The sequence below is a fragment of the Rhincodon typus genome, chromosome 45 (genome assembly GCF_021869965.1).
Source record: "Rhincodon typus isolate 14 chromosome 45, sRhiTyp1.1, whole genome shotgun sequence".
Lineage (NCBI taxonomy): Eukaryota > Metazoa > Chordata > Chondrichthyes > Orectolobiformes > Rhincodontidae > Rhincodon > Rhincodon typus.
The window spans coordinates 9740508-9761336 of NC_063376.1; the positions used below are offsets into that span (position 1 = coordinate 9740508).

The following is a 20829-nucleotide window of genomic DNA, read 5'->3' on the forward strand; positions in this document are numbered from 1 at the left end:
CCCCCCCCTCACCACCCCGCCACCCGTCTCTCTGTCCCCCCTCACCACTTCACCTCCATCACCATTTCTTCCCCACGGTCTCTCCGCGCCCCTTTACCACTCCAATCCCCCTCGCTATTCCCCCCACCCCCACTGTGTCTCTGTCCCTCCCCACTCCCAGGCAAGGCCGCGCTCAGCTCCGGCCGCCATTTTAAGGCACGATAGAAGTAAACAGATTACCCCTTTCTCCTGCCTCAAACCGAGCCGCATGCCCCGCGCTGGAAAATTACTCACGAAACGCTGCAGCGGCGGCGTCGCGTTAAAAATCCAGTGGTTTTGTTTGAAAAAAAACACCCAGCTTTCGCGCTTCCCCCTGGGAGATGTAGTTCCGAGGACCGGAACTCGTACCCCGAGCCACTTCCTGTTATTATCACCATGGCAACGGAGGAGGCCGCAGTAGCAGGAGGAGAGAAGCACCCTGCGACCGTGCTGCACTCCCGCTACTACAGCAGTCGGGAAGTGGCTGTCCATAACACCATGAATGATTTGTGGGTCTCCTACTTGGGAAAAGTCTATGACCTGACCCCTTTAGCCGAACAGTTTAAAGGTGAAGAGCTCAGAATCTCTACAGCGTGGTAGCAGGCTATTCGGCACAACAAGTCCATACCGACCCTCCAAAGAGCATCCCACCCTATCACTGTAATCCTGCATTACCTGTGGCTAATTCACCCAAATCTGCACATCCCTGGACACTGTGGGCAATTTAGCATGGCCAATCCACCCCAACCTGTGCACCTTTGGACAGTGGGAGGAATCCGGAGCACCCAGAGGGGACCCACACAGACACAGAGAGAATGTGCAACCTCCACATAGACAGCCGACCGAGGGTGGAATCAAACCCGCATCCCTGGCGCTGTGAGGCACCACTTTCATCACTCAGCCCAGCATCAACCTCCACAACGACAACTTGAGCCCTTCCTGTGGTGAAAGGAACAACTTTCATGCGAGCAATTACTGAACCTATGTGGTTCTATGCCTAAACCATAAGGAAAGATTACAGCCAGTGACCAAAGCCCTGAGAGGATTAGGGAGGGAATACCACAGTTTGGGGTCCAGTAGCTGAAGGCACAGCCTCCAATTGTGGAGTATTGGGATTCGGGGGATGCACGAGAGGGCTGTATTGGTTGTAGGAGTGCAGAAATTTTGGACTAGAGGCGGTCACAGAGTTTGGGAGGGAGGTAGGGGCTGGAGGACTTTACAGAGATAGGAAGAAGTGAAGAGGGTGGCAAAGGTTACAGAGAAGGCACAAAACCATTAAGGGATTTGAACACAATGAGTGAGAATTTTAAAATCTGGACCAGCAGGCAGTTTAGGTTAGTGAGTGGTGGAGAAATGGGAGTTGGCCCCATCTGCCCTTGAAAAAGATCCTGTGACTGCTATTTCAAAGCAGAGCTGTGAGGAGGGGAGGGACGGGATTCTCCCCAGAGACCTGTGGCAAACATTCATTCTCCAGCCAACATAGTTTAAAAAATAATTATCTGACCATTATCACATTCCTGTTTGTGGGACGTTCTTGTGCACAAATGAGATGACGTGGTTCTGGTATAACAACAACAATGTACTGCAAAATATTTTGTTAATTGAAAATTACTTTGATCTGCCAAGGGCCTGTACGACCCTATGACTCCAGTGGTCCTGAACGGTGCTATGTCAATACAAATCTTCTTTTAGTGATGACCTCAACATTTTGCATCTTTCCTTCCTGTTGGCTCTGGTTTAGCTGGCGATTCGGGGTTCAAAACCGATGGCATGGAAAGCACTTCATTTACATCTTGACCTTAGTCTGGTTTGAGATTTTGGTCTTTGGATCCTCTTCTCCTCAGTCAGCTGAGGGCTGAGTTTGGGTGTTTTGGAGGCAATGAGGAATTTTCTCATCTTCCTTCAATGCAAGGAAATTGTGATAATAACCAGAAGATATAGCTGGCAGACAGTATCTTTTGTGGTGTATCCTGGCTGTGCTGATTCTGTATTCTCCCTCTCATCCAGGTGACATTCTACTGAGACCCATTTTAGAAGCAGCTGGACAAGATATCAGCCACTGGTTTGATGAGAAGCGTAAAGATGTAAGTATGGAATCTCAGCTGCCAGGGGAAATGAAACTGAAGACAAAGAGCATCAACCAAAGGATTTTAGCAACAATTTTAATAATTCACCATCCGACCAGGGACTACAGTACCCAGAGATAGTAGGAACTGCAGATGCTGGAGAATCCGAGACAACAAGGTGCAGGGCTGGATGAACACAGCAGGCCAAGCAGCATCATGATGCTGCTTGGATTACAGTACCCAGCATCGCCCTATCCATATTTAACCTGGCGTTTAGCACACTTGGGAAACTACAGTGATTCTCAAAATCCACTACTGGGTCGTCACAGAACTTAATGATTTAATCAAAGCATGCAAATTCCCTGGTTTATCTCTCTGATGGAATCAATTTAACAGAAAATGTTGACCAGGTTCCTGTGTTTTAAAAAGAACTGTATAAAACATTGGTAAAGCTAGAGCACTGTGTGCAGTTGTGGAATTTGCTTTATAGGAGGAATATAATAGCACTGGAGAAGGTGAAGAGGAGATTTACCAGGATGTTGCCTGGGCTGGAGAGTCTCAGTTATGAAGAGAGATTGGACACACTGGGACTGTTCTCTTTAGAGCAGAGGAGATTGAGAGGGGACATGATTGAGGTGTATAAAATTATGAGGGGCTTACATAAGATAGACAGGAAGAAACTTTTCCCCTTGATGAAGGGATCAATGCCCAGGGAGGATTTAAGGTAAGGGATTAGAGGAGATGTGAGGAGAAAGATTTTCACCCTGAGGGTGGTGGGAATCTGGAACTCAGTGCTTCTAATGGTGGTAGAGACAGAAACCATCATTACGTTGAAGAAGTATTTAGATGTGCACCTATTGGGTTGAACATTTTGGGTTGTTGTGAGGTTTGTGCATGCCGTCTGACATACCCAACGAAGCCTCTCAGTGTATTAGCGCCTCCCAACTGAATCTGCCCCATTTCGGTTAGTCACATGCCAGGTGAAGAAAGGTTGTGGTGGACGGAATGTATAACCACTTTGAAGAGGCTTTGAGGACCATCCTAAAGCATTTCTGCTGTTCCGAATAGTGTAGTGATTTCCAGAATCAGCTGTCAAAGATACAAATGGCATGCCCCACCTACGGGAGCTGGTTTGGAGTAATTAATGCCTCAGTGTGCTGCTGGATTCCCAATGTCGCCACAGGTTTTGGAGACTCTTATGAAGGCCATGCTGGTGGTGCTTCTCCAGTCTTGTGAGGTGCTGGCTGTTTGCTGTGCAAGTCCCTGAAGCATGTGGGAGCCTGGAGATCATTGCTGCCCAATAAAACTTGACCTTAATCTGGTTTGAGATTTTGGTCTTTGGATCCTCTTCTCCTCAGTCAGCTGAGGGCTGAGTTTTGGTGTTTTGGAGGCAATGAGGAATTTTCTCATCTTCCTTCAATGCAAGGAAATTGTGATAATAACCTGTATGGAACACAACATCAGTCTCAACCAGATTTCAATTCAGGGAGCTGCACTTTAGGAACGATTTAAAGGCTTTAGTGAGAAAGGGCAAAAATGGTTCTAGGGATGAGGAATCTCAGTGATGAAGGGAGATTGGAAAAATATGGAGAAGAAAAGGCTAATAGAAGATTTAATCAAGAGGATAGAGAGAAACTTTTCTCATTGGAGGAAGGATCAATAACAAGAGGGTACAAGTTTCAAGTCTTTGGCGAAAGAAGCAATTGTGACAAGAGGAATACCTTTTCCACACAGTGAGTGGATAGGATTTGAATGCGCTGCCTGACAGAGGTAGAGACAATTTCAGGTGAGGTTTTCAAAAGAAATTTGAAACATTTTCTGAAAAGGAAAGATTTGGACAGCTTAGGGTAAAGATAGGGGAGGGGGTCTAGCAGGATTGCTTGTATAGAAGACCAGCATGGTACAACAGGCTGAATGGCCTTCTGCTGTCACTGATCTGTAATTCTATAAGTCTCTGTGACCCGATCCTCCTGACAGAAATGACGCCCCCCCACCAACTAAGCCACAGGGCTGGACCAGGGGCAGTGAAGGACTCTGGGCACGGGAATAGCTTACTCTTGTGTAAAATTGTCAGCTGGAGAGTGGGGGGGACATCTGAACAGGCCACAAAATAGCAAGCAGCTCTGTATACCATAAGAATGGAGCAATGAACAGGAATCTCTTCATTCCCAACATAGATACGCATCAAGATTGACCAGCTCACCAATTGCCAGAAGTACCATACTCCTCGTGGTCGCTTTGCTCACATTCCACCCCTCATGCCAATGAGTGATTGGTGTAATGCCTTTGGGACGCCATGGTGGAAAGATCCAAAGTATGAGGTTGGATATTTAACTGAAAAAACAAGAGATATCCGTATTATCAACACGCTAACAGGCCAAGAACAAGTGATTGAGGTATGCAGCTTCAATTAATCAGAAATTGCTGGAAAAATTCAGCAGGTCTAACAGCATTAACTCTGCTTTCTCTCCACAGATGCTGCCAGACCTGCTGAGTTTTTTCAGCAATTTTTGTTTTTGTTTCTGATTTGCAACATATGCACTTCTTCATTTTTAAAAAAATTAACTGGTGTTTGTTTTGAGTTAGGAAGGGATTTGATTGAGGTGGCGGGGGGCCATCGCATGACAGAGTTTGTTTTCAGGAAAGCTGAAGTCACTAATGTGTTCTGACAATTGATCAATATTTCAAACCATCTATTTTTAGGTTACACATAGAACAGTGCAGAGTCTTACATCCAAACATTCAGCAGTTAGACAAAACACTCCAGGAACATGACTGATTGCAGAGCGAATGACTGAGAGACACCAGTCATTGTACGTATATCTCCATGAGGGAGAGGGCTCTGAGAGACACTGGTCTAGTGTACAGATTTATCCCTGGAAGAAAAAGATTGACACTGCTAAGTAACACAGAGAAGGAGGATTTGCTCACCCCAGCAGTGTAAGCATACCAAATGATAGAGGTAAACATGGTTAGAGACAAAAAAAACTGCAGATGTTGGAATCCAGGTAGACCAACAAGAGGCTGGAAGAACACAGCAGGCCAGGCAGCATCTGGAGGAAAGGAGCAGTCAACGTTTCGGGTATTACCCTTCTTCAGGACTGGATGTGGGGGTAGGGGGAGCTGCAGTGTTGACTGCTGCTTTCCTCCAGATAGAGGTAAACAGTTTTGTTGAAAACTGGTGCTGAACAACGAGCAGATGGGTTCTGGTGATCTTGGGAGGTGGGGGGAGAGAGAGGGGAAACCTGAAGAGTAGTAGTAGGCTGCAGAAGGGGACAAAGGAGAATACTCTGAGAGCAAACACATCAAACTTGGCCAAATAGAAATGGCAGGAAAATAGGTTGAAGGGGACAACTCATTATTGAAACTGGTCATAGGCTGAATGGATTGTAATATACAAAGGTTCAGAGGACCAAGGAGGAAATTAAAAAGATGTTCCTTCTCTGACGGCAATAACCTAGGACCTGGATCTACCTCAATATCCTTTTTCTAAATTAGTGATTCTTTCATAGTATCAGTTCTTGCCTCTGAGTTAGGCAGTACAGTGGTATACAGTAAGGAGAGAGTTATCCTGAGAGTCCTTAATATTGACTTCAGACTCCAAGAAGTCCCATGGTATCAGGTCAAATATGAGCAAGAAAACCTGCAGCTGATTACCATGTATCGTCCTCCCTCAGCTGATGAATCAGTGCCTCTGTGTGTTAAACACCACTTGGAAGAAGCATTGAGAGTGGCAAGAGTACAGAATGTACTCTGGGTGGGGGATTTCAATGCCCACCACCAGGAGTGGCTTGGAAGCATCATTACTGGTTGAGTTGGTTGGGTCCTAAGGGACATTACTGCTGGACTGTGTCTGTGGCAGGCAATGAAGGAACCAACAAGAGGGAAAAACATACTTGATTTCATCACCCCCAATCTACCTGTTACATTTACGTATGCATTGATATATTTGTCAGTGACAGCACCAGTAAGAGTGACTACCGTACAGCCCATGTCTTCACATTGAGAATACCTTCTATTGCGTTATATGGCACTATCACTGTGCTAAATGGGTCAGACTTTGAACAGATCTAGCAACTCAAACTGGGCATCTATGAGGCACTGTGGCCCAGTGGCAGAATTGTACTCTAATACAAGCTGCAACTTCATAGCCCAGCATTTTCCCCACTCTACCATCATTGTCAAGCCAGGGGATCAACTCTGGTTCATTGAGAGTGCAGAAGGGCATATGCCACAAGACATACCTAAAAATGGTGTCAACCTAGTGAAGCTATAGAACAGGACTACTTGCATGCCAAGTAGCGTTGGCAGAAAGTGATAAACAGGGATTCCTACTGAACAGCTTCCAAACCTAAAATCATTTCCATCTAGAAGGATAAGGCAGCAGATACGTGGGAACACCATCACCTGCAAGTTCCCCTCCAAGCCACTCACCATCTTGACTTGAAACTATATTACCGTTCCTTCCGTGTTGCTGAGTCAAAATCCTGAATTGCCCTCCCTAACAGCATTGTGAGTCAACCTACAGCACATGAACTGCAGTGACTCAAGAAGGCAGTTCACCACTGCTTCTCAACTGGTATGATCAATAAACGCTGGTCCAGCCAGCAACACCCATATCCCGTGAATGAATAAAGCAAAAGATTCTAGATTCAAGACTCACTCCTGGACTTGAGTACAAAAAGCAATGTTGACACTCCAGTGCAACACTGAGGGAGTTCAGCACCATTTGAGGTGTTGTCACTCAGGTGAGGCATTAAACCAAGCCCAATGATATGCTTGGGTGGATGTGAAAGATCCCACAGCCACTGAAAGGAAGAAGAGCAAGGTGGATGGGTGTTTTTTACCCGATGTCTGGGGTCCGACATTGACCTCTCAGTGAACATTGCAAAAATACACTGTTTGGTCTTTAGTGCATTACTGTTTGTAGGATACTGATGTGTACAAATTGGCTGCTGTGTTTCTTATATAACAACAGCGATCTCAATTCACAAAATAAAACACCTTCAACTAAAGATGAGCAACGAAAACATGTCATATTTTTGTTTTGTTCAATGTGTGTTTTCCTCTCTTTCCACCCAACCCCACAAACACGGGCTAACTAGGTGTGCAGTGAGGAGACGGTGAATGACATTCTTGAGAGGTACCTGGAGTATAATGCACATGCAGCCAGCTACACATGGAAATACGATGGGGTACCTCTGAAAATGGACAAGACGCTAGAGGAGAATGGGATTGTGGATGAGGATGAAACATTCTATGATCTGCAGATGGAGCCGGATGACTATCGCCAGTCCATTCTGCTCTACTTCAATGATGACCTAACAGTGCTATAGAGAGAGCTCCGACTTCACCAGAGGGAAAGCCTACAGTATCTCCAACAAATGCTGACTCTCACCCATGACCCTGCTACTTGTAATCAGAACGTTTTCAAGTTCACAATAAAATCAGCTTTTATTAAATGACTATTTGATTGAATTAGCAGGTGAGGTCTGTCCATCAGTTTCCTGCTGATAACTCGATCCCCTCATCCTTCTGATTTCTTGTTTTCTCAATAGATTTATTGGATGTGGGTGTCACTGGCTAGGCCAAGATTTATTGCCCAAATTTCAGGTATTGAATATTGAATATCGTTTATTGTCACATACACTCAAAATAAAATGCAGTGTAAAGTATGCACCGTCGCTCGTACATAAGCGCCATTCACAGAATAAAATAAAGAAAGATAACTTAAAGAGAGTCCAAGTTTCCTTCTTCGCTGTTATGCCACCATCAGAGACCCGCTCCAGGCTCTCCGGCTCCTGCTATGCCGCTGAGAGTGTCCTGCTCTGGGCTACAACAGTCTGCACCGCGCCACTGTCAGGAGACTACTCCACATGGGGAACAAGATGCATGCCCCAGGCCTCACCAGCCAACCAATCGACTCAGCTGCCACCGCTCTGTGGCCCATCAAAGCCGCCTCCTGACAAAGAGATCTCTCTCTCTCTCTTGGACACCGTCGCTCCAGGACTCGGCCCCAGGTACACGGCCTCACCTTCGCTCTGGGGACTTGGCCCCTCCAGGACCCGCTCCAACTCATGTCTGCTCCGCCGACTTCGCTCTGGCACACGCTCACTCCACTACTGCGTACTCAGCTCCCGCCCAATCACCGGAGGCAATTCCTTTCTTCAGGTTAGAGTTAAATAGTTGAAGTTAAAAATAGATAAAGTTTGGGGGGGTGGAGGGTGTGGGGAGTACTGCATAGGGGAGAGGGAGAGAGAAAGAAAAGAAAGAAGAAAAGGAACTGGCGAGGAGAGGAACTCCGACAGAGGAGTGTCTTAGCCTGCCACCATCTTGACCTGGTTAAGAGTCAACCACATGGTTGGAATCACATGCAGGCCAGACAAGGTAAGGATAGCAGGTTTTCTTCAGGGCATTAGTGAATTATGGTGATTTTAATGACAATTGATAGTTGTTATACACAGCAAGCCTTTTATTCCAGATCATACTTCACTATCTGCCATGTCCCAGAACATTTGACCAGAGTTCTGCATTAGTTGAGTGACATTATCAATATGCCATCACACCCTGCCCAAAAAAAACAGATACCTGCAGGCGGCAGAGATGTCTTTACTCGGGGAATCTCAAAGAACTTGTGAGGGAGAAAACATCAGGATACACTGTTAGGACGAGATGAAGAAGGGGTGCGAGGAGTCTTGTGTAAGCAGAAAAACATGCACGTGTCTAGTTTGGGGCTGAGAAGCCTGTTTCTGTGCTGGAAATTCCGTGTAATTCTATTTTCTCCTTTTTCACTTGCTGAGGGTACTGGCTCCAGATGGAATCCAGACCCACCATGGAATCAGTGACCTGACTGGGTTGCTCTCCTGTCACTGAGCCAGTTGTAGGTTGGATGGGTTCAAATCCAGCTCCCTGAGTTATGAGTGCAAAAAGTTAAGGCCAAATCCTTAGAGAACACCAGTAGTGACAGTAAGTGTTAACATGCGAGGTCTTTTGGTTTAGGCCTGTCAGAATAATCACTCTCTCTCTCTCTCAGCACTGATATAATTAAAGGCCAGTAAATGCAAAGGTAGTCCTTGCAGCTCATCAGATCTGTTCATGTTGCACATTTAGATTAAAAACAAAAGCAAATGTGTTGCTTGACCCTGAATTTTGCCATTGTTAGGAAGAGATGTAGATACTTGCAAGTTTCTAACTGTTAACTCTCTCAGCTGAACTCAAGATATTTTTAAGTGCACAGGCCACTTTAACAGCAATAACTCACATTCATGTTTAACGTTCCAAGGTGCTTCGTAGGAGTGTTATGAGATGGAATTTTGACACTATAACTTGTAAAGAGATGTTGTGGAGAGTCGAACAAGAACTTGGTCAGTGTTTTAAGAAGCATCTTAAAGAAGGAAAATGAGAGGCAGAAAGGTTTAGGAAGGGAATTCCACAGCCTGGGGCACAGAGAGGAAGGCTTGGTTGTCACTGGTTGAGCTATGGGAATTGGTAATCTTCAAGAGACTGGAATTAGAGAAGTGCAGAGATCTTGGAGGGTTGGAGGACGTTGTGGAGACAGGGAGAAGTAAGGTCTTAGAAGGATTTGAAGACATGGATGCAACTTTTAAAATCAAGGCTTAGCTGGACCTGGAAACAAGGTAGCTCAGCAAGCACAGGGGATGATGGGAAAGCCTTAAAAGAAGCTTATTGGTTGCCCTGTTCTCACCACTGTATTGGAAGGTTGGAGGTTTATGCCCAATTGTGAGCATGTAACCCAGACTAACACTCCAAATGCAATCCTGACAGAGTGCTCTGCTGTCAGGTGTTCCTTTATTTGAATAAGATGCCTTCTCCTTATGATGGTGCAAGTCATCTCATGATGTAATTAGGAAAGGGCAGCACTGTTCTCTTCTTTCTCTAGGCCGACATTATCTCAATAACCAATGCCACCCAACAGATTATGTAGTCATTTATTAGTATATTTTGGAGTCTTGCTGTGTGCTACTTTAGTTTTACATGATGCATTGTCAGTATTTGGAATGCGCTGCCTGACAGGATGGTGGATAAAACTTGTAGCCTCCGAAATGAAAATGGATAAGTCAAAGGAGGAAAATAGCAGAGGTGCAGGAGGAAAGGGGTGTGGCAGGAGGGTGAGGGACCATTGAGATCACTCATGAAGCAGCCAGCAGAGACCTAATAGGGTGAGTGCCTTCTTCCGTGCTGCATCATTCCATGATTCATCCTGTTGGTTTTGCCACATCATTAAGCCATCACGTTAATACTGTTAAACTGCATATTACAAAACGAATGTAGAAGCATTGAAGAATGTACATTAAAGATTCACAGAGCTGATGGAAGACCTGAAAGGTTGAGGCTATCACTCAAAGCTAAATAGGCTGAATTTATTTTCTCCGATAACAGTACTGAGGATTTTAAAATTAGAAAGCAATTTGATAGGGTAGATGTAGAAAAGATGTTTGTAGGTGAGGCCAGAACTTAGGGCCTTCAATATCAGACAACAAAAGTAAATCGGGAATTCAGAAGAAACATCTTTACCCAGAGAGTGAGGAGAATGCGGAACTCACTGCCACAGGGAGTAGTCAAGGGGAATAGTATTAATAAATTGAAGAGGGGAATATGCTGATAGGGAGAGATGAAGAGGGGTTGGGAGGAGGCTTGTATGGAGCAGATACACAGATAGGCCAAATAGATTGCTTCTGTCTTGCAAAGATGGGTTAATAGGGAAGAACACAAAAACAGTAAAAATGTGTTGAAAATCAAGAGGGGTGGGATTCAGTGATATTTTGACATGAATTAAAAATTAGAAAAATCATTTACTTGTTGCCAAAGAATATATGTAGCTTTATGACTTGCTAAACACAGACTTAATTTAGTTTCTGAATGAGATTTTCACAAAATTGGTTAGTTTCTAAATGATATTTTCACAGAATTGAATGTAATCCTGAATTCTCTAGTGACATCTCCAGATACTCTAGATAGCACTTATTTACAGAGTCCTTGTTGTTGTCAATTTGCTATAACCACACACAAATACACTACCTAAAACCTGGATGTCAAAATCCAAGATTGTGCATTTCAATCTCAAAAAGGCGAAAAGAAAAAAAGGTACATGTTTTCTTGGCACAAGAATTTTATTAATAAAGTATTCATAGCTAATGGTACCTTAGTATCTGTTGGAATTAGTGTCACTTCTATGTGAACAGGAGTCATGTTGGACTTGAAATGTTAACTCTCTTCCTCTCTTCACAAGTGCTACTAGACTAGCTGAATTTCTCCAGCATTTGCTGTCTTTAGTTTATATTAGTATCATTTGGTCGCATTCTCAGCTCCAAGTCAGTAGGTCATGAGTTCAAATCCCACTTCAGGATTTGAACACATAATCCATGTCAATACTAGAGCAAGGCACCAGGTGAGTGTTGAACTAATGGAGGGGTCATCTCTTGGATGATGCATTAAGATGTTAACTAATTATTTAAGTCAATGTAAATGATTCCCTCGCCATGATTTGAAGATGTGGGGACTTTTCCTCAATGTCCTTATCAATACATTGTCCTCAACTAAAACTACAAAAACCTGAGAAGTGGTTTAATAAAGGAATTTCAGACATTTCTTTCTGGAACCTTTTGAATATGATCAAATTATAAAAAAAAAGAAACTTTCTGGTTAAGAGTTGTATAATCCTGCAATTACATTCAAAAAACACGTCAGAATTGTTTGGACAAAAACAAACTCGAAGTAATCTCTTCATGCAAAGCCTTAAACACTGAAATCATCTGCAAGGTGAAGAGAAATTGCTAGAAGTATGCAAACTTTGCTAATATTTTTGCTGTATGTCTTATCTTTTAGGATTGTGTTTTGAATGTCTGGGATTTTTTTAAACTTTGGGTACCTCTCCAGAGATGCACATACACAGGCAGACCTTCCCACCTTCCATGACGATGAAGATTCAGGCAAGTGCCAAAGCTTCTGGGTGCAGCCAAGTTAATGGAGCACTTTCACCAAAAAAATGCATTTATATCATGCCCTTCACAACTTCAGGATGTTACAGAGCTTTTGATAAATTTGAAGTGCAGTCACTGCTGCAACATAGGAAACACCACAGTAAATTGACATCTGACAAGGTTCTGCAAACAGCAATGTGCTAATAACCAGATAATCTGGGGATAATTTTTGTTTCAGGGATAAATATTGGCTGGAGCCAATGAAGAGAACTCCCCTGCCCTTATTTGAAACAGAGGTCATGGGATATTTTAGGTCGAACTGAAGAGGTAGACGGTGTCATATTTTAATATATCATCTGAAAGATGGTACCTCTGCCGAGGCAGAGTGCTTCTTCTGAAGTGCTCTGAGAAAGTCGGCTAGAATGTAGTGCTCAAATCTCTGCCAAGGGAATATAAAGTCACAGCCTGAGTGCTACTCACTGAGCCACCAGACATGAACCCTTGGGAGCAATGTTGCACCAAATATATTGTTTCTGCTGCTTTAATATAGTGTCCAACAAATTGGGGCCATCAGTTTTTTAGGTTTGAAGTGGAAAATAACATTGCCAGTGGGACTTTTTTAAAAAAATGCTGTTCCTTTTGGTTGGAGGGAAAATTTTGGAGACTAGGTGGGGGATGGGGATGGCTTTGACTTTTTTAACAAGTTGCTGTGAGGAGCTGGGGACATTGAGGGGAGGAAAGAAGTGGGCATCTTTCTTCGAACTGGGCAGGAAATGTTTAAGCATGAAAAGAAGAAGGAAGATGCTCATGTTTGACCGAGCAGTGAGGACCAAAATATAAGTTGAAAGTTGACCTTGAAGGTGTTTATCATGATGTTAATGAATCAGGAGCAATAGGGCCAAAAGGGGGCTGACCACCCTCACCAACTTGACTGAAAAATGGCAGTTGCTGGACATCCCCTGGTTACTTGGTTAAAGACCCACGTGAGTCAGTCCTAACTAGTTAAACTGGTGCTATTATGGGATGCAGGGTGCCCATAGCAACGGGAGGGGGTGACGTCAATCTGAGCATGAGCACTGATTAATTTTCCACCTTTTTTCTCTTCAAATCCCCCCCCCTCAATTTCATAATGGGGGGGTGGAAAATATTTTGGACGCCATCTTTTCTTCCCCTTGTATATTAAAACATTTTTTGAGGGGGTTTGGTTAAGTAGCTTGGAACTTTTTCCTTAAGAAAGGGAAGGGGGGGGTCTTTAAATTGAAAACTAGCGAAGGGGAGAGATCTGATCTTTACAGAAAACCCTCACACAAAAACAAAAGTCTGAAGGATAACTTTTGTTTGTGTGTAAAGGGAAAAATAGAAACGGGGGGGGGTGTTCCCGAAGAAAGACTGGCGTAGCTTTCGTTATTTTGTGTACATATATGAAAAGGGAAGGTGGGGAGGAAAGTGTGAGGAAATATCTTTTTATTGAGTGATAGGGAGGGGGGGGAATTCCTGAGACCATGGCATCTCCAGTGAGGCACCCAGAAGAAGAGGAGGAGGATGAGGAGGACATGGACGAACGCAGCGGCGCCGGTTTGCAGCTTTTCCCGCCAGCGGCAGGTTAGCGCGCGCGCCGCTTTCCCCGGGGCCGCTTCTAAAAGCTATTTTTCTCCCAACCCCAAAATTGCAAAAACCTTTCGACATTAGGTGTTCGGGTAGAATGCACGAGGGGCGGAGGGTTGCAATGGTAATATGGCATCTCTTTGCTTCACCCCCCCCCTCCACGAATTCTTTTTTTCCCCACCCACACACCCCCCGCTCGTTGTGTTTTTTTTCATCTCTCAATATTTGGTTGGTATCCTCTCCGACGCCGGCGTTTTATTTTTCTTTCGGTTTGGCCGGCTGCACGCGCTAAAGCTATTTTTCTTTTGGGAATGTCCCCCCCCCTCCCGGGTTGTTAGCTTGCAAAGTTCATTCTCTTTCTCGCGCCGTTAAACCCTCACTCCTCCCTCCGCAAATCCGCTCCCGCTCCCTGTGCCCTCAGACGCGGCTCCTGCTGCAAATGGAAGCCCGAGCCCCGGGGGCCGCGCGCTCCTTGTGCTAACGGCCGCGCCTGTCAATCAAACGCTGCTGCTACAACAACAACCCGCCGAGGGGGCGAGTGACAGAGAGAAAGAGAAGCACGATCTCCCGGCGAAACGAACCTTCCTTTTTCCGACCCCACCCTCGACAATATCTTTGTAAATAACCCCCACCCGGGGCGGACTTTAAATTTTCTCCTTCGGGTCATTGTGTGTTCCTCAGCTCCACGGATATTTTCTTCTGAGGTAATAACCCCCCCCCCCTCACCATAGGTGCGATTTATATCTTTATAATGTCCTCAGTTGCTCGTCATTTCTCCTGTCTTCCTCTTCCCCTGCTGTCCCCCAAAATAAAATACGCTGCCAGTTTGTTGAGTTGCCCATTTACCCTTCTCTTTTTCTCCCTCCCCCCAAAAAAAAAGCCGGCGGCCGCCATTTTTCCGCTCGGCGGCGGCTCTCTTTAACTCTTTCACTGCCCCGATACCAGCCTTCCTCCACATACAGCATCTGCTCTCCCGAACCCATCCGCTTTACAGGCATGTGGAGCTGAGACACACCCACCCCCCCAAACATTAACTTTTTGAACAGTGGAATAGCTTGGAATGTCCCGATGGTCAGCTCCTGTTCCAAGACCCTGAACTCACCAGCCTCACCCTGTCTTCTTTAACCAGTACATCCTTCTCTACGTTTTTCCATTATTCCTGATTTTTTTTTTGTGTCTTTCTATTGAACCAGTTTTCGCTGCAGCGACTGCGTTGGTATTCTAATAGTCCTCAGTGTTGGCTGATCCCTGGATGCTTTCTATCAAATCATAATTCATATATTAAAAGAACACTTGCATTGATTGAGATAACAAGGTGCAGAATTGGATGAACACAGCAGGCCAGGCAGCATCAGAGAAGCAGGAAAGCTGACGTTTTGGGTCTGGACCCTTCTCAGAAAATTGCATTAATTGGCTGTGAGAGATAGTAGGAGCTGCAGATGCTGGAGAATCTGAGACAACAAGGTGCAGAGCTGGATGAACACAGCAGGCCAAGCAGCATCGTAGGAGCAGGATCTTGGCTGTGATCTGGTTGAAGGGCAGAGCAGGCTCTAAGCCGAATGCCCACCTCTTAGTACTTAAGGCCTCGGTGTTTAATGCTGCCGAATTGAAACTGTTGTACGTTTCTTGTTTCAGCAGAAGATGTGGAAGAGGAGGACGAAGAGATTTCAGACAGTGAAAGAACCAAAAAGAAGAAAAAGAAATTCCTGAAAAAACAAAAAGAAAATAAACCAACTAAGCTGAAGAAGCGGAAGAAATTGGTGAGTAGCAGCAAGTTCTCTGGTTATTCACCCTGCAGCTAGATATTTTCTAATTGACCTGTTCAGTTATATTATGACATACCTCTGGAGCAGATGGTATTTGCTCCATGTGGTATTTGTTCCTTCTGGCCCACAGATACCAGTGAACCCCAAGGGCCCTTCTCATTAGAAGCGTATGCTGCAGGAGTAAAAATGGATTTTCCATGTAGCCTATTCTGCCACCTCGCTGCCTCCTTTTGAGGAGGAGGCTAGATGGAAACAAGAACTAGTCATGTGCTCCACTAGCCATGCAGGGGATGATGGAGTGGACAAACTGAAACCCTAACCCCTTAAAAATCCATTGATTTGAAATTTCCAACTGGACCCAGCATCCAGTGCCAACTAGGGTGGCCAGATTGTTACTCACTTTTGTGTGAGAAGTGCTTCCTGATATCATCTCTGAATGGCCGGGCTCAAAATTGAAGTTTCTGTTACCTGGTTCAGAACTTCAGTCTTCTAACATGAGGAGTGATGCTTACCTGTTGTGGTGTTGAAGATACCTCTGAAATATGGCTGAAAATAATCATTGGGAAGTTTATTTGAAATGTTTGATACCTCTGGGGAATGGCTATAAATCTAGCATGCCTGGAGTTTCATTTAGCCAATCTTTCCTGTTTTGCTGTTTCTGCTCTGCGCAAGCCGCATCCACCGCCTTTTCTCATCCCATCAGCCAGTCCTTCTATTCCTTTCACTGGCTTGTTTATCCGGTTTCCTCCTTCAATGTATTCCTACTATTGGTTTTGACTATTACTTGTGGGAGCGGGTTCCACATTTACCCACTGTCTGGGTGAAGACATTTTTCCTGGACTCCCAGTTGGATTCATTACTGACTATATTGCCTTGATGGCTCTAAGTTCAGGTCTCTGCCACAAGTGGAAACCTGTATTTTTACCTTTTATTGAACACTGATCTGGTTACCCTGTCTTCTCTGTTCAGTTTGTCCCCTGTGCAGGATGTAATTCAACAAAAGTTGAACTATGTTACAAGAGACAGAATATGAAAGAAAGAAAAAGCATGAATAGTCTGGTAACTAGTTAATGAGATTGGTGACTATTTGATGTCTTGGGTAACATGTAAAAAAGGGTTCTGTACCTGACAAGGGAGGTGTGGGTTTTCCAAATCCTTTGCTATTGCTGAGAGTGATGATTATCAAAAATATACATGATATTGAGAGTGTGGGGACTGTGTTGCTGGTAGCAAATGTGTGGAAGGGTGCTGTGAGATGTTAGTTATATTGTGTTACAGATATGTAAGGTGTGTATTGCTGTTTAAAACATTCTATTGCTGACAATTAATTGTCTTTAAGTTGGTGACTGTGATAGTTCAAGATAAAGCTTTGTAACTTCTGCAAAAGATAATAAAATAATGAAATAATAATCATTAAGAGGGCTAAAAGGGGTCATGAAATATCTTTAGCAAACAGGGTTAAGGAAAATCCCAAAGCCTTTTATTCATACATAAGGAGCAAGAGGGTAACTAGAGAAAGGGTTGGCCCACTCAAGGACAAAGGAGGGAAGTTATGCAAGGAGTCAGAGAAAATGAGTGAGATTCTTAATGAGTACTTTTGAGTCGGTATTCACTGAGGAGAGGGACATGACGGATGTTGAGGTTAGGGATAGATGTTTGATTACTCTAGGTCAAGTCAGCATAAGGAGTGGGGGGGAGCGGGGGAAGTGTTGGGTATTCTAAAAGGCATTAGGGTGGACAATTCCCCAGGTCCGGATGGGATTTATCCCAGGTTACTGAGGGAAGTGAGAGAGGAAATAGCTGGGGCCTTAACAGATATCTTTGCAGCATCCTTGAGCACGGGTGAGGTCCCGGAGGACTGGAGAATTGTCCCCTTGGTTAAGAAGGGTAGCAAGGATAATCCAGGAAATTATAGACCGGTGAGCCTGACGTCAGTGGTGGGGAAGCTGCTGGAGAAGATACTGAGGGATAGGATCTATTTACATTTGGAAGAAAATGGGCTTATTAGTGTTAGGCAGCATGGTTTTGTGTAGGGAAGGTCATGTCTTACCAACTTGATAGAATTCTTTGAGGAAGTGACAAAGTTGATAGAAGAGGGAAGGGCTGTAGATGTCATATACATGGACTTTAGTAAGGCGTTTGGTAAGGTTCCCCATGGTAGGCTGATGGAGAAAGTGAAGTCGCATGGGGTCCAGGGTGTACTAGCTCGATGAATAGAGAACTGGCTAGGCAACAGGAGACAGAGAGTTGTAGTGGAAGGGAGTTTCTCAAAATGGAGGACCGTGACCAGTGGTGTTTCACAGGGATCCATTTTGGAACCACTGTTGTTTGTGATATACATAAATGATCTGGAGGAAGGTATAGATGGTCTGATTAGCAAGTTTGCAGATGACACTAAGATTGGTGGAGTAGCAGACAGTGACGGGGACTGTCGGAGAATGCAGCAGAATATAGATAGATGGGAGAGTTGGGCGGGGAAATGGCAGATGGAGTTCAATCCAGGCAAATGCAAGGTGATGCATTTTGGAAGATCCAAATCAAGAGCGAACTATATGGTAAATGGAAAAGCCCTGGGGAAAATTGTACAGCGAGATCTGGGTGTTCAGGTCCATTGTACCCTGAAGGTCATGAGGTATAGACAGGGTAGATAGCAAGAAGCTTTTTCCCAGAGTGGGGGACTCAGTTACTAGGGGTCACGATTTCAAGGTGAGTGGGGAAAAGTTTGAGAGATATGTGTGGAAAGCTCTTTACGCAGAGGGTGCTGGGTGCCTGGAACGCGTTGCCAGCGGAGGTGGTAGAGGCGGGCACGATAGCGTCATTTAAGATGTATCTAGACAGATACTTGAATGGGCAGGGAGCAGAGGGATACAGATTCTTGGAAAATAGGCAACAGGTTTAGATAGAGGATCTGGATCAGCACAGACTTGGAGGGCCGAAGGGCCTGTTTCTGTGCTGTGAGTTTCTTTGTTCTTTGTACTCAGGGCTGAAACATACTCTTCAGTTTGAGTAAACAGATTGGAGTGTTGCTCATTTTTTTCATCACAAATATTTGTAAGTTTGATTACATGCTATCAGCCATCATTGTATTCTCATGTTGCGTGCTTTCTCTTGTGTTCCCTTGGCTCTGCCGTGGATAATCTGTTGTTTATTACTTTAAAACTGGTAGTGGTTATATTGCAATTGTTAATCCTATCAGCTGGTAGAAAGCTGCAAGTTTAAACAATATCAAGAATAAAACCGGCCAAGCAACATCAGAGGAGCAGGAAAGCTGATGTTTCGGGTCTCGACAGAGTTGTAGTGGAAGGGAGTTTCTCAAAATGGAGAACTGTGACCAGTGGTGTTCCACAGGGATCTGTGTTGGGACCACTGTTTGTGATATACATAAATGATCTGGAGGAAGGTATAGAAAAATACCTACACCTTGTTATCTCTGATTCTCCAGCATTGGCAGTTCCTACTATCTCAAGAATAAAACACTTGTCCTTCTCATCTCATCTGTACAGAGTATGTCTGAGGAAGCCAGGTGTTGGTTACAGACTGGAATCTCGCAAGGCGGTAGAGAACCATCAGTATCCAGCTTAATCTAATCTTCACTGGACACTTTGATTAGATGCCAGTCAGTAACTTGCATCTAGATATCTATTGTTGTTCAGTACATACACCTGAAGCCTCTCCATTAGATTGCAGTATTTCACTCGCTGCTGACATCCATATCTTTAAGCTAAGTGTGGACGACAGATGTGAGTCTGAGTTCCATAGGCTTGTGGCTGATTTGCATGACCACTGTTAAGAAATCCTCAAGAATGAGAATTGGTCTTACTTGTGATGCTGTAATAGTTGTAGACACGCTGTGCAAACGTGCAAACATACAGACAAAGAACAACAGGCCATTTGGTCCTTTGAACCTGCTTCACCGTTCAGTAAGATCATGGATGTACGTATTTTTACCATCCACTCTACGTTCTTGCATATCCCTGATTTAATCTTTCATCCCCATGCTAATCAAGAACCTCCCTACACTGCCTTTAAAAATATCTAAACATTCTAAATTTACAACTGCCTGAGGAAGGAAATTCCAAACACATTCAAGCCTCTTAAAAAGAAAACAAAAATGTTCCTTGGTAGTGGGGTTAAAATTCTTACAGCGATAGTAGGAACTGCCGATGCTGGAGAATCTGAGACAACAGGTGTGGAGCCGGATGAACACAGCAGGCCAAGCAGCATCAGAGGAGCAGGAAAGCTGACATTTTGGGTCTAGACCCTTCAGAAATGGGGGAGGGGTAGGGGATTCTGAAATAAATAGGGAGAAAGGGGGAGGCAGATAGAAGATAGGTGGAGAGGAGACAGACAGGTCAAAGAGGCGGGGTTGGAGCCAGTAAAGGTGAGTGTAGGTGGGGAGTTAGGGAGGGGTTAGGTCGGTCCAGGGAGGATGGATAGGTCAAGGGGGCGGGATGAGGCTAGTAGGTAGGAGATGGGGGTGGGAGGAGTGGATAAGTGGGAGGACAGGTTAGGGAGGCGGGTAGGAGCTGGGCTGGTTTTGGGATGCGGTCGGGGGAGGGGAGATTTTGAAGCTTGTGAAGTCCACATTGAAAGCATTGGGCTGCAGGGATCACAAGTGGAATATGAGGTGCTGTTCTTCCAGCCTTCGGGTGGTATCATTGTGGCACTGGAGGAGGCCCAGGATGAACGTGTTGTCCAAGGAGTGGGAGGGGGAGTTGGAGTGGTTCGCGACTGGGAGGTGTTGTCGTTTTGTCACGAACTGAGCATAGGTGCTCCACAAAGCGGTCTCTAAGCCTCCGCTTGGTTTCCCCGAGGTAGAGGTGGCCATATCAGGAACAGTGGATACGATATACCACATTAGCAGATGTACAGGTGAACACCAGTTTAATAAATATACACAGTACAGTACAGTACAGCACAGCACAGGAACAGGCCCTTTGGCCCAGCAAGCCTGTACCGATTCCTAATCCTTATTTAGACCTGCTACTTATTGCCCGTGCACAGTATCTATCCCACTGTTTGTCTCACGTTCATGAGTCTATTAAGATGCGCCTTAAATGTTGCTAACAGTGCTTGCTTCTGCCATTTCCACTGGTAATGTGTTCCAGGCACCCACCACACTCTATCTGAAAAAGTTTCCCTACACTTCTCTCCTAAACTTCCCTTCTCACCTTGAACCTGAGCCCTCCTGTAGTTGAACTCCCCACCCTGGGAGAAAGGTTGGATAGTCAGAGGCTATCTATGCCTCTCATAATTTTGTAGACCTCTACAAGGTCGCCCCTTGGCCTCCGTCTTTACAGTGAAAACGGTCCAAGTTTATCCAACCTCTCCTCATAACCAGAATCCTCCAGACCAGGCAACATCCTGGTAAGAGAGGTAGTAGGATCTGCAGATCCTAGAGAATCTGAGATAAAGTGCAGAGCTGGATGAATA

The 20829-nt window shown here is 44.8% G+C and overlaps 2 protein-coding genes across 4 annotated transcripts in view; one reads left to right on the forward strand and one right to left on the reverse strand.

Annotated features, from left to right (window-relative positions):
• Nucleotides 1-346, reverse strand: part of naa38 (N-alpha-acetyltransferase 38, NatC auxiliary subunit) — a 6761-nt gene extending 6415 nt beyond the window's left edge. Inside the window, exon 1 of one of the 3 annotated variants that reach the window (XM_020524166.2) lies at nt 220-346. Coding sequence is in view for 1 of the 3 variants with exons in the window: in XM_048620082.1 (XP_048476039.1) it covers nt 46-65 (20 nt within the window). In the remaining 2 variants the exon portion in view is untranslated. Of the gene's footprint in view, nt 1-45; nt 137-219 lie in introns of those variants that run through there. The other 2 variants (XM_048620082.1, XM_048620084.1) reach the window with 2 other exon arrangements.
• On the forward strand, nt 84-7819 carry LOC109924146 (cytochrome b5 domain-containing protein 1). Its single transcript, XM_020524167.2, has 4 exons — nt 84-586; nt 2026-2102; nt 4262-4480; nt 7190-7819. The coding sequence occupies exons 1-4, from the start codon at nt 415-417 to the stop codon at nt 7418-7420; spliced, it is 699 nt and encodes a 232-aa protein (XP_020379756.1). The 5' UTR covers nt 84-414; the 3' UTR covers nt 7421-7819.
• Nucleotides 7820-20829: the final 13010 nt, after the last annotated feature.

What these genes read in the sequence shown, in the direction of transcription:
- LOC109924146 (XM_020524167.2), top strand. Translation starts at nt 415, where the DNA reads ATGGCAACGGAGGAGGCCGCAGTAGCAGGAGGAGAGAAGCACCCTGCG. An exon ending in TTTAGCCGAACAGTTTAAAG is followed by an intron (nt 587 to 2,025) that starts GTGAAGAGCTCA and finishes CCTCTCATCCAG; the next exon opens with GTGACATTCTACTGAGACCC. An exon ending in TTGATGAGAAGCGTAAAGAT is followed by an intron (nt 2,103 to 4,261) that starts GTAAGTATGGAA and finishes TTCCCAACATAG; the next exon opens with ATACGCATCAAGATTGACCA.